This window comes from Scyliorhinus torazame, chromosome 13 (assembly GCF_047496885.1).
Source record: "Scyliorhinus torazame isolate Kashiwa2021f chromosome 13, sScyTor2.1, whole genome shotgun sequence".
In the NCBI taxonomy this organism is placed as follows: domain Eukaryota; kingdom Metazoa; phylum Chordata; class Chondrichthyes; order Carcharhiniformes; family Scyliorhinidae; genus Scyliorhinus; species Scyliorhinus torazame.
This window is the reverse complement of record NC_092719.1, coordinates 190,837,469-190,850,146: the sequence shown is the minus strand read 5'-3', so window position 1 is coordinate 190,850,146 and position 12,678 is coordinate 190,837,469. Positions and strand designations below refer to the sequence as shown.

The following is a 12,678-nucleotide window of genomic DNA, read 5'->3' as shown; positions in this document are numbered from 1 at the left end:
CCTCACATTGTTACTAATGTAGAAAAAAATATTATAATCTGCAGTTGTATAGCATCCAATTTGGTGAGTACTTCCTCTGTATGGGTGGTAAAGGTTTCATCCAGAGGATCCAGAAAGAAACAGGAGAGATGGGATCATTTGGTAAATTTTGGTAAATCCAATACATAAAATACCGGTTGTAAAGTCAACAACCTGAAACTTTAATGCTATTTATTTCTCCACACAAGCTGTCTGATTTGTTGAGCGATTCCAGCATTTTTTGCTTATGTTTCAGATTTCTCGTCTCCACAGTGTTTTACATTTAGATTAAGATGCCATTAGAATTGTAATGATAAACTAAAGGGGCCAAACAGAAGTTCTGGGTTATGTCTCTTTTGGTGTATCTGAGCTACTTCACTTTTGTTACAATGTCATTTCAATTTACCCTGGTTGAGTGCTGACATTTGGTAAATAACACATTGGCTCACGTGTCTAGCAAGCGAGATTGTTCTGAATGGCCTCGCTCTTTCATCCTTTATTTGTTGTGTAGGTCCCAGACGCCATTCGAAAGTGCCAACGCGCTGGGATTACCGTGCGCATGGTTACTGGGGACAACATTAACACAGCTCGTGCCATCGCCATCAAATGTGGCATCATTAATCCGGGTGAGGACTTCATCTGCTTGGAGGGCAAGGATTTCAACAGAAGGATCCGGAATGAAAAAGGAGAGGTGAGAGACTCTTTGGTAAATCTGATATATTAAGGTACACATAACATGGCCTAATCCCACAAAACTATACAGTCTAATCCCAGTGTACAATGTTGCCTTAGCACCACCATATGAAGGGTATAAATTATAATAAAAGGAAAAGTGGAACGCGATTCTCCCAAAAGGGAACAGAGTCCCTTAGCGAGCGCACTTAGCCACGTGTTTCCCGCTGCTTGCAGTGCCGAGAAACACATGGCTATTCAACACGACCCGCGTTGTATAAGGAGCTTGAACGGGGAACACACGGCCGAGGGCGCATATAGGCCCATATTGTACAAAGGGAAGTTCCATTTACCAGTGTTGCAAGAGATCAGGAGGGGGTACCAATCTCTGAGGCCCCCGAAACAATTCCCGACTTCCCCCTCGGTCCAAAAACACTATGGGAGGGTCCTCGGCATGCCCACTGCCAGAGTGCCAAGCTGGCACTGCCACAGTGCCCAGGTGGCACCAGCAGTGCCAGGGCCGATCCCCTGGAAGGCCTCCACAAATGCCATTCTGTCTGGTCCCCGTTTGTGGGGATCAGTGCAGAACGGCGCTTGCCCGCGGTCACTGAGTCAAAGGGGATGAATCCCAAAGCTTCAGGTACCTCGGGAATCTGCACATTAGAGTGAAGCTTATTTGCCAAAAAGTGACCCCACCCATTGTGAGCGGGATTCACCTCGCAACGTCTCGCGAGATCGTATTGAATCTTGCGAAGTGTTGCGCGATGGGTAGATCCCGCGAATGGGGCCATGCTGCACTGCAGCGAGCTTGTTTTCTGGCACAGCATGGCCAGTGGATCGCGCCCGCAGATTAACAATACATAAATTGTCTTTATATTACGAGAATAAATTCTATGTGATAAAGGCTAACTGCTCAGATTAAATTATTAGAATTCCAAAAATTTAAAGGGTGCCAGGTTAACACTACACAGTGTTGGTGCAATCCCCACACATTACACAGGCCATCCTTTTTGTTATTCATTTACGAGATATGGGCGTTGCTGGTTAGGCTAGCCTTTGTTGCCCAACCCTAGTTGCTGTTCAGAAGGTGGTGGTGAATTGCCTCCTTGAACCGCTGCAGTCCTTGAGGTGTAGGTACACCCACTGTGCTGTTAGGGAAGGAGTTCCAGGATGTTGCTCCAGCGACAGTGAAGGAGCAGCGATATATTTCCAAATCAGGGTGGTGAGTGACTTGGAGGGGAAACTCCAGGTGGTGGAGTTTCCAGGTATCTGCTGCTCTTGTCCTTCTAGATGGTAGTAGTTGTGGGTTTGGAAGGTACTATCTGAGGAACCTTGGTGAGTTACTGCAGTGCATTGTGTAGATGGTACACACGGCTGCCACTGTTTGTCGGTGGTGGAGGGTTTGAATGTTTGAGGAAGGGGTAGCAATCAAGCGGCCTGCTTTGTCCTGGATAGTGTCAAGCTTCTTGACTGTTGTTGGAGCTCCACTTATCCAGGCATATGGCGAGTATTCCATTACACTCCTGTCTTGTGCCTTGTAGATGGCGGACAGGCTTTGGGGGGTCAGGAGGTGAGTTATTCGCCGTAGGATTCCTAGCCTTTGACCTGCCCAGGCAGCCACAGTATTAATGTGGCTAGTCCAGTTCAGTTTCTGATCAATGGTAACCTCCAGGATGTTGATTGTGTGGTATTCCCCGTTGGTAATGCCATTGAATGTCAGGAGGCGATAGTTTGATCCTCTCTTGTAGGAGATGGTCATTGCCTGGCACTTAGGTGGCACGAATGTAACTTATCACTTGTCAGACAAGCCTGGATATTGTCCAGGCCTTGCTGCATTTGGACATGGACTGCTTCATTATCTAAGGAGTTGTGAATGGTGCTGAACACCCTAAAACATCCCACTTCTGGCCTTATGATGGAAGGGAGGTCATTGATGTAGCAGCTTAAGATGGTTATGCCTAGGACACTACCCTGAGGAACTCCCGCAGTGATGTCCTGGAGCTCAGTTGGTTGACCTCCAACCACCACAACCATTTTCCTTTGAGCGAGGTATGACTCCAGTCAGTGGAGAGCTTCCCCCGATTCCCATTGACCCCAGTTTTGCTCGGGCTCCTTGATGCCACACTCGGTCAAATGCTGCCTTGATGTCAAGGGCAGTCACTCTCACCTCACCTCTGGCATTTATGTTTACCGGAGGCTATAATGAGATCAGGAGCTTAGTGATCCTGGTTGAGCACCACCCGGGTCGATGAGTACCTCACTGATTTTCTCACCAAAAATGACACTTTGGGCGCGATTCATCCAAATGGATGTTGAGCACTCTTAGCCGCGTATTTCCCGGCGCTCACAGTGCTGAGAAACACATGGCTATTCAACGTGACCCACATTGTATGAGGGGCCTCAACTGGGGAAGGCACGGCCGATGCCGCACATCGCCCCATTTTGTACAGTGGGGAAATCCGCTCGCTGGAACTCCCAGTGTAGCGAGAAATCGGGACACTATTTAAAAATGGCATTCCAATCTCTGAGGCCAAGAAGTGATCCCTGACCTCCCCGCCCCCCGTCAGCCCTAATGCACTATGTGAGGGTCACCGGCCCCACACCGGGCACCCCCAACACCTACAAAGGCACCCCCGGCCCAACCGTTTGAGAGTGCCAACCTGGTACCCTAGCAGTGGCCCTGTCAGCTGGTAATGCCACCTGGACACCTTGGCAGTGATTGGATGGCACCCAGGTTGTGGTGCCAGGATGGCACCAGCAGTGCCAGAGCATCGCCCTGTCCAAAGGCCTGCACCTGGGGGCATCCTATCCCCTGGGAGACCCCCACGAGTGCCATTCCTTCTGGTCCCCATTTGTGAGGACCAGTGCTGAATGGCGCTCGCCCGAGGTCTCTGAGGTGAAGGGTTCAATCCCAAAGCCTCAGGTACCTCAGGAATCTTCACATTACAATGAGGCTAACTGTCTTACTGGTGAAGTAATAATAGGAAACAAAGAAATGGCAGAAGAACGGAATAGTCACTTTGCATCAGTCTTCACAGTGAAGACACCAGTGGGATGCCAGTGCTCCAGGAGGATCAGGGGACAGAGGTGAGTGCAGTGGCCATCACCAAGAAGAAGGTTCTGGGGAAACTGCAAGGTCTGAAGGTGGATAAGTCACCTAAACCGTATGGACTACACCCCAGGGTTCTAAAAGAGATAGCTGAGGTGATTGGGGAGGCATTGGTGGTGATCTTTTAGGAATCACTGGAGGCAGGAAGGATCCCAGAGGACTGGGAAGTGGCAAATGTAACACTGCCATTTAAGAAGGGAGGGAGGCAGGAGATGGGAAATTATAGGCCGGTTAGCCTGACTTTGGTAATTGGTAAGATTTTAGAGTCCGTCATTAAAGATGAGATCGCGGAGTACTTGGAAGTGCATGATAAAATAGGGCTGAGTCAGCACGACTTCGTCAAGGGGAGGTCATGTCTGACAAATCTGGTAGAGTTCTTTGAGGAGGTGACAAGGAAGTTAGACAAAGGAGAAACAGTGGACGTGATTTATTTAGATTTCCAGAAGGCCTTTGACAAGGTGCTGCATAGGAGACTGTTAAATAAGTTAAGAGCCCATGGTGTTAAGGGTAAGATCCTGGCATGGATAGAGGATTGGCTGACCGGCAGAAGGCAGAGAGTGGGGATAAAGGGGTCTTTTTCAGAATAGCAGTTGGTGACTAGTAGTGTGCCCCAGGGGTCTGTGCTGGGACTACAACTTTTCACAATATACATTTAATGATCAGGAGGAAGGAACTGAAGGCACTATTGCTAAGTTTGCAGATGACACAAAGATCTGTAGAGGGACAGGTAGTATTGAGGAAGCAAGGGGGCTGCAGAAGGATTTGGACAGGCTAGGAGAATGGGCAATGAAGTGGCAGATGAAATACAATGTGGAAACGTGTGAGGTTATGCACTTTGGAAGGAGGAATTTAGGCACAGACTATTTTCTAAATGGGGAAATGCTTAAGAAATCAGAAGCACAAAGGGACTTGGGTGTCCTTGTTCATGATTCTCTTAAGGTTAACGTCCAGGTTCAGTCAGTAGTTAGGAAGGCAAATGAAATGTTAACATTCATGTCTAGAGGGCTAGAATACAAGACCAGGGATGTACTTCTAAGGCTGTACTACGCTCTGGTCAGACCCCATTTAGAGTACTGTGAGCAGTTTTGGACCCCATATCTAAGGAAAGATGTGCTGGCCTTGGAAAGGTTCCAGAGGAGATTCACAAGAATGATCCCTGAAATTAACAGCTTGTTGTATGAGAATGGTTGAGGACGCTGGGTCTGTACTCGTTGGCGTTTAGAAGGATGAGAGGGGATCTTATTGAAACTTACAGGATACTACGAGGCCTGGATAAAGTGGACGTGGAGAGGATGTTTCCACTTGTAGGAATAACTAGAACCAGAGGACACAATCTCAGACTAAAGGGATGATCCTTTAAAACAGAAATGTGGAGGAATTTCTTCAGCCAGAGGGTGGAGAATTTGTGGAACTCTTTGCCGCGGAAGGCTGTGGAGGCCACATCAATGAGTGTCTTTAAGACAGAGATAGGTAGGTTCTTGATTAATAAGGGGATCAGGGGTATCAGCCATGATTGAATGGCGGAGCAGACTCAATGGGCCGAGTGGTCTAATTCTGCTTCTATGTCTCATGGCCTTATGGTCTTGCTCTAATATGTAAATTTGGCAAAATGTAATCTCGCACAGAATGAGCGGGATTTACATCGCAACGTCTTGCGAGATCGCGTTGGATCTCGCGAGGCAGTGCGTGCCAGGTAGATCCTGGGAGCGGGATCTCCTGGCTTTTATCGCCCACGCTGCGCCATGACGAGCTGCTTTCCAGGCTCAGCGTGGCCATTAGATCGTGCCTTTGTCACCTTTTGAGAAAATTCCGCCCATATTCCAACTGGGGCCAAATAGTGTTTTATGTAGGTTTAACCTGGATTTTGCACTTTGCCTCTATTTATAAAGCGCGGGATCTCATATGCTTTATTTAACTGCCATGTTAACCTATCCTGCCAATGTCAAACATTTGTGCACAAATACCCTCCAGGTCTCTTTCACTTCTTGCACCTTCTTCAACATTATACCATTTAGTTGTGTTGTTGTTCCTCGTTCTTCCTGATGAAATGTATCATTGATACATAGATACATAGAAGATAGGAGCAGGAGGAGGCCTTTTGGCCCTTCAAGCCTGCTACGCCATTCATCACGATAATGGCTGATCATCCAACTCAATAGCTTAATCCTGCTTTCTCCCCATAGCCTTTGATCCCATTCTCCCCAGTGCTATATCTAGCCGCCTCTTGAATATATTCAAAGTTTTAGCATCAACTACTTCCTGTGGTAATGAATTCCACAGGCTCACTACTCTTTGTGTGAAGAAATGTCTCCTTATATCTGTCCAAAATGGTTTACCCTGAATCTTCAGAATGTGACCCCTGGTTCTGGACACCTCTATCATTGGTAACATCTTCCCTGCATCTACCCTGTCTAGTCCCGTTAAAATTTTATAAGTCTCTATGAGAACCCCCCTCATTCTTCTGAATTCCAGCAAGAACAATCCCAACCTAGTCAAGCTCTCCTCATATGACAATCCCGCCATCCCTGGAATCAGTCTGGTAAACCTTTGCTGCACTCCCTTGAGAGCAAGAACATCCTTCCTCAGAGAAGGAGACCAAAACTGCACACAATATTCCAGGTGTGGCCTCACCAAGGCCCTGTATAATTGCAGCAACACATCCCTGCTTCTATACTTGAAACCTCTTGCAATGAAGGCCAACATACCATTAGCCTTCTTTACCGCCTGCTGCACCTACATGCTTACCTTCAGTGACTGGTGCACTAGGACACCCAGGTCCCGCCGCACACTCCCCTCTCCCAATTTACAACCATTCAGGTAGTAATCTGCCTTCCTGTTTTTGCTTCCGAAGTGAATAACCTCACACTTATCCAAATTATACTGCAATTGCCATTGATTTGCCCACTCGCGCAACCTGTCCAGATCATGCTGTGGGATCCCTGCATCCTCGTCACAATTCACCCTCCCACCTAACTTGGTATCATCTGCAAACTTTGAGATGTTACATTTTGTTCCCTCATCCAAATCATTAATGTATAGTGTGAATAACTGGGGTTCCAGCACCGATCCCTGTGGTACCCCACTCGTTACTGCCTGCCAATTTGAAAAGGACCCATTAATCCCTATTCTTTGTTTCCTCTCTGCCAACTAGTTTTCTATCCACCTCAATACATTTCCCCCAATCCCAGGCACTTTAATTTTGCACAATAATCTCTTTTGCGGGACTTTGATAAACACCTTCTGAAAGTCCAAATATATCACATCAACTGGCTCCCCCTTGTCAACTGTACTGGTTACATCTTCAAAGAATTCCAACAGATTTGTCAAGCATGATTTTCCCTTAATAAATCCATGCTGACTCACCTCACATTATCCTGCATTGAATTTACTTTGTGTCAGTTCGTTTCACCATCCTGTTTATGTTCCCTTGTAGTCCATTGCTGCCTCTTGTAGTTCATTACTATCCTCCTTACTGTTTACTACACTTGCAAGTGTCTCTTCATCTATAAATTTTGAAATTGTGCCCTGTACCTCCAAGTTTAAGTCATTAATAAATATCAAGAAACAATGTGGTCCTAGTGTTGAACCCTGGGAAGCATCACTATGCTTCATATAATCATAGAGTTTACAGTGCAGAAGAGGCCATTCGGCCCGTTGAGTCTGCACCGGCACTTGGAAAGAGCACCCTACTTAAGCCCATGCCTCCACCCCATCCCCACAACCCCTCCTAACATTTTTGGACTTAAGGACATGAACCCACACAGACAAGGGGAAAAAGTGCAAACTCCACACAGACAGTCACCCAAGGCAGGAATTGAACCCGGGTCCCTGACGCTGTGAGGCAACAGTGAGGCAACAGTGCTAACCACTGTGCCACCATGCCGCCAATAAAAATGCTGAATGGATTTTCCAGGCAGTAGAGTAGGTGGTGGGAGGTCTGCCCTCCCTTACCCCAATTGAGGCCCTTAATGGCTGCTTAAGGGCCTCTATTCTCTGCCTATCTAGGTATCTCTGGCATCGAGAGTCCAAGGACCGATCTTACCTCCCGGAAACAACTGCCAAGGGTGCCTTCAACGATGTGTCTCAAAAATCGGGCTCATCAGCCATGCAAGAACCCACAGAACAGAGTTTCTTAGGTGGACAATCATACTCATTAACGAATGATCACTGAAGAAGAAGAAGAAGATATTATCAACAGTGGAAGCGCACCCTGCCACAGCTGGAGACCATCCAGTAAAACCTGGCATCCTCCCTGTGGGCTTGTAGTGGCAAGGCCCTTGTGATAGAGCTCTTTGAGTCCCCAAGTAGCAAGGCTCAGCCCTGTTTGAAAGGCCCATTCCTGGCCTCCTGCTCAACCCCCATAATGCTTGATGATGTTTGATTGGCCTGACACTACTTCTCTGTACTCTGATCCTCCTAGATGGCTGCTGTTTCAGTGCCAGCTGCAGTCCCAGCAGTGACCACCGCTGCTGGTGGTGCTGCTGGGACTGAAGAGCAGCCAGACCTCAAAATTGCCTAGCAGCACTTGGGGAGTGGGTGGGGGGGAGAGCATTATGCCTCAGGTGGGTGGAGGCCATGACCACATGTGATTAACCCCCTGCTCAATGTCATATGCAGCCCTGGCTTCCAGAGCTGGAGCAGATGGTGTTGCTCCCGACTTTCCAGATGGTGGGTGGGGACAGTGCTGCTCCGTGAAATCCTGGCCTCTCTACTGTGCCCAGTTTGTTTCCATGCTGCTACTGCCCCTTCAGTTACCTGGCCTTGAACTTTGCTAAAAAGCCTAGCATGGTACTCCAGCAAATGTCTCATGGAAGTCCGTAAACCGGTAGTGGACAACTTGCGGCCCATCAGGGTTCGGAGTGTGGCCCACGAGAGGTTTTGTCGACTGTTACCCACATGCAGGTTTGCTGAGCTCCACTGTTTTCCGTCCACGTAGTTGTTTTCTTATCGGTATTTCTGAAGAGATATGCCTATAAAGCAAGGGCACATTAAGGGAGGTGCGTGCTGATTGTGAGGTGCTGATTACACACAATGACTCCTTAGACGCTCCTCTGTTACAGTTCAACTACCATGCCTTGCAAATTCAAGCTATGCAAGTGCAGTTAACAAAACTACCCTATCCCGGGAGACCGTCTTGGTTACCACACTGATGGACAGGGGAGGTTGTGCTTTTTAATGTTACTTTTGAATTAAAATAAGGCAAGTGTAAATATTTCTTTGGTTTTTGCTATTTCAAGTTGATGACAATTCTATTAATATATGAATGCTTAAGTATTTTCTATAACTCATTCTGAAATATTTGGTGTCTATTCATTAATGTTATTCATGGGGTCATAGTTAGTTCACATGCCCGATTTCAATTTTGTGGCCCACTGCGATGAAGGAGGTCCACGTGTGCGATCCACTCACTGGCCTAGGCTACCTATTACTGTCACACACTCATCATCGACTCCCATCCACCCGCTCTGATACCTCATCAAAAGCTTGAGTAAGTTAGTAAACACGATTTCCACAATTTATTGTCAATGTAATCAATAAGGTGAATTTTTTTTCATTTGATAATTTCATCAAAATGTGAAAGTGAGCGTACAACAGCACTGTGGTTATGGTCAGATGTGTTCAGTTGTTTCTTTTCATCTGTTTAAAATAACTTCTGTTGATTTGTAACAAAACGTTGACAAATCAGCAGGGGAACATCTTGAGAAATTCTCCCCTGAGTGTTGCCAGTATAGAAATGTGAGAAGCATCAGAATAAACTTGTTTGCTTCAACACTTTCAGCAAGAATAACAGTATGAATCCTCCAGTTCTGCAGGTGATTAAACCCCTGCACAATGTAATATATAGCCCTGGCTTCCAGAGCGGGAGCAGATAATAATCTTTATTGTCACAAGTCGGCTTACATTAACACTGCATTGAAGTTCCTGTGAAAATCCCCCAGTCGCCACACTCTGGCGCCTGTGCGGGTACAGAGAGGGAGAATTCAGAATGTCCAATTCACCTAACAGCACGTCTTTCGGGACTTGTGGGAGGAAACCGGAGCACCCGGAGGAAACGCACGGATTCACGGGGAGAATGTGCAGACTCTGCACAGGCAGTGACCCAAGCCGGGAATCGAACCTGGAACCCTGGTGCTGTGAAGCAACAGCTCTAACCGCTGTGTTGTCGTGCTGCCCAATGATGTTGCTCCCGACTTTCCAGATGGTGCCCCCCCCCCCCCCCCATTTCCAGGACCTCCAACCTTCACCCCCCCCCCCCCAAAACCTTCCGGAGGCCCGTTCATTCCCGCCCTGCACACCCCCACCTTTCATACCCCCCTCCATCCTCCATTCATGGGCATGGCCCTCCTAAGGCCCTGACCTTTGGCCATGCACCCTGGCAGTGCCACCCTCGCAGTGCTCCTGCTGGCTTTGCAGTGCCACCTGGGCACCTTGGCATACCAGGGTGGCAGTGCCAAGGTGCCCATATTCCAGGGGGACGGCCGGGGTCCACCCTACCCTGTCTCTGACCACCCAGGGGCCCCCGATAGCCAGGGAGACCCATGGGTGCCGTACCACCTGGTCCACATTTGGACCATTACTGAATCGTGCCCGGCTGGGGTCTCTCTGGGGAGGCTGGGAGATTCCCAGCAGAGCCCCCCACAAATGACTTAGAAACCTTTCCGTTAGATCGCGCCCGTTATATTTAATAAATTTATAGTAGAAAACAAATATGTATAATGACAATAACCTCAGATCAGCACACTGCACAACTCTTTTTAACTTTTGAATTTAATCAATAAGTAACTGAGTGCATTCAGTATTTGCAGAAGGTTGAAGTGTTAACCAGTTATCGGACCTGTCACGCATTTGGTTTGCATCATTAGTCATATTTAATTACACATTTTGTGCTGATTTCTAGTGCACTTTGACATCTTTATCTAATGCCTTTAGTCATGGCAAAATCAGCCAAATTATTAATATAAGAAAAAGCAGATTACAGCATTCCATCACCCATTGAATAATATACTGAAAAATCAAAATCACTAATCTTCCTGAGATTGGATTCTTTTTCCCATTGAAAGCAATCCCAAACCTTTTAATTTCTCCATTCTGTGTAATGTGTTTCGACCTTTCCATGATTGTGGCTGTAGTCTTTTCCCAGCACTGGCCAGCCGCCAAGAAACAAATGCATCTTTGGGAGTGATGTGCCTCAGAACAATTTCATTCCATTCCTATGGCGAGGAGCTTGATTCCTGTTTGATATCTCCCATAGCACCTCTGGGACCAAGTTGGTAAGAAGTATACAGTCCCAGAGGGATGTGACACAGTCCCAGAGAGTCATTGCACAGTGCCAAAGGGACATGACCCAGGCAGTGAAGGACATGACTCCCTTGCTGAGGGACATGGCCCAGTCTCAGTGCCCCATGGTTGAGGGCATCGAGACCCTGGTTGAGACGAGGGTGGGCCTCCAGGACTGGCAGCGCCAGGTGATAGTGGAGCCTCCCGAGCTCACTCCGTCTTCACCTCCATCTCATGGAGTAATCCTGGGGCCATTGAACACCCGTAGGGAGGAGGAAGTGAAGGTGCCTCCCGAGGGGAGGTGCTAGAACACCTTAGAGCATCTGACTCCCCCCACCGACCCATCTCCTGGACAGCGAGCTAGGCAGGGTGACACCTCATCACCTGTGACACGCGAAAGTCGGCCGGGACAATCCAGGTTCAGAAGAGGGACCCCAAAAACATCTCCGGTCAGAGGGCGAGATGCGCAGCAGGCCACCTCACGTCTGATGTGCTGTTTGGGGTCACACCGAGAAGGAGTGGTAGGCCACATAAGATAAGATAGTTAGACGGCAGTTATGTTGGCATGGGTGCATCACATAAGCATAACAATGTATATAGTCACGATTAAATACCTTTTCACCAACATTCCGACCTGCCTCAATCCTCTGTCTGAACAGTGTGAGGCTGGGCTGGGTGTAGACGGTGTGCTGGGTTGGGGGGATGTGAGAGGTTGATGGTGCGGGTGGTGGAGGATGGCACGGGCAGGATCCCCAGTACACTTGAATATTGCATCTGGGGTGACCCTCAGAGGTGGCAGGGAATGGAGCCAGAGGTGTGAGGCCTGCAGAACAGCTCAGCCAGTGAGTGACCCATCACCGCTCACCATCTACATAACCACCCCTCCCACACCCCCAAGGCTATATAGGCCCGTGAGATGGAATGGCCAGCACGCATGTAGGGATCACCCGGGCAGACAGTGGAATGTGATCCTGAAGGCAGGACTCAGACTTTGTCAAACAATGAAGAGCACCAGAGCTCCCCTCACAGCGAGTCGCCATCATCCTCCGGAGGATACTGCCTGCCCAGGGCCCATACCCTGTAGGAACCTGGTACGATCTTAGGAGGAGGAGCTGGGATGGTGGGATGGAGTGAAGGCAGGAGGGATGGGGAAGGTGCAGTGAAGGGAGGATGGACAGAGGAGGAGGTACAGTGATGGGAGGAGGGACGGGGGAGGTTCAGTGAAGGGTGATGGGACAGGGAAGGTGGAGTAAAGGGGGGGGGGACAGAGGAGTGCAGTGAAGGGAGGAGGGATGGGGGAGGTGGAGTGAAGGGAGGAGGGGCAGGGTAGGTGGAGTGAAGGGAGGAGGGATGGGGAGGTACAGTGAACGGAGGTGGGACAGGGAAGGTGAAGTGAAGGGAGGAGGGATTGGGGTGGTACAGTGAACGGAGGTGGGACAGGGAAGGTGAAGTGAAGGGAGGAGGGATTGGGGTGGTACAGTGAAGGGAGGAGGAACAGGAAAAGTTGTGAGTGTCTCTGAGGAAAGGGACACCACATGTAAGGGGGGGGTATGGGGAGGTGGTACAGGATGGTGGAGCTTCTGCTGGCCACGTCTCCTAGT

At 48.6% G+C, this 12,678-nt stretch overlaps 1 protein-coding gene across 16 annotated transcripts in view; it reads left to right on the top strand.

The window, feature by feature from the left end:
• atp2b2 (ATPase plasma membrane Ca2+ transporting 2) overlaps positions 1–12,678 on the top strand; it is a 1,245,322-nt gene that overhangs the window by 1,132,222 nt on the left and 100,422 nt on the right. For all 16 annotated transcript variants that reach the window (XM_072472614.1, XM_072472624.1, XM_072472623.1 and 13 more), the window contains one exon: positions 530–709. In XM_072472614.1, coding sequence (XP_072328715.1) covers positions 530–709 — 180 coding nt within the window. The remainder of the gene's footprint in view (positions 1–529; positions 710–12,678) is intronic.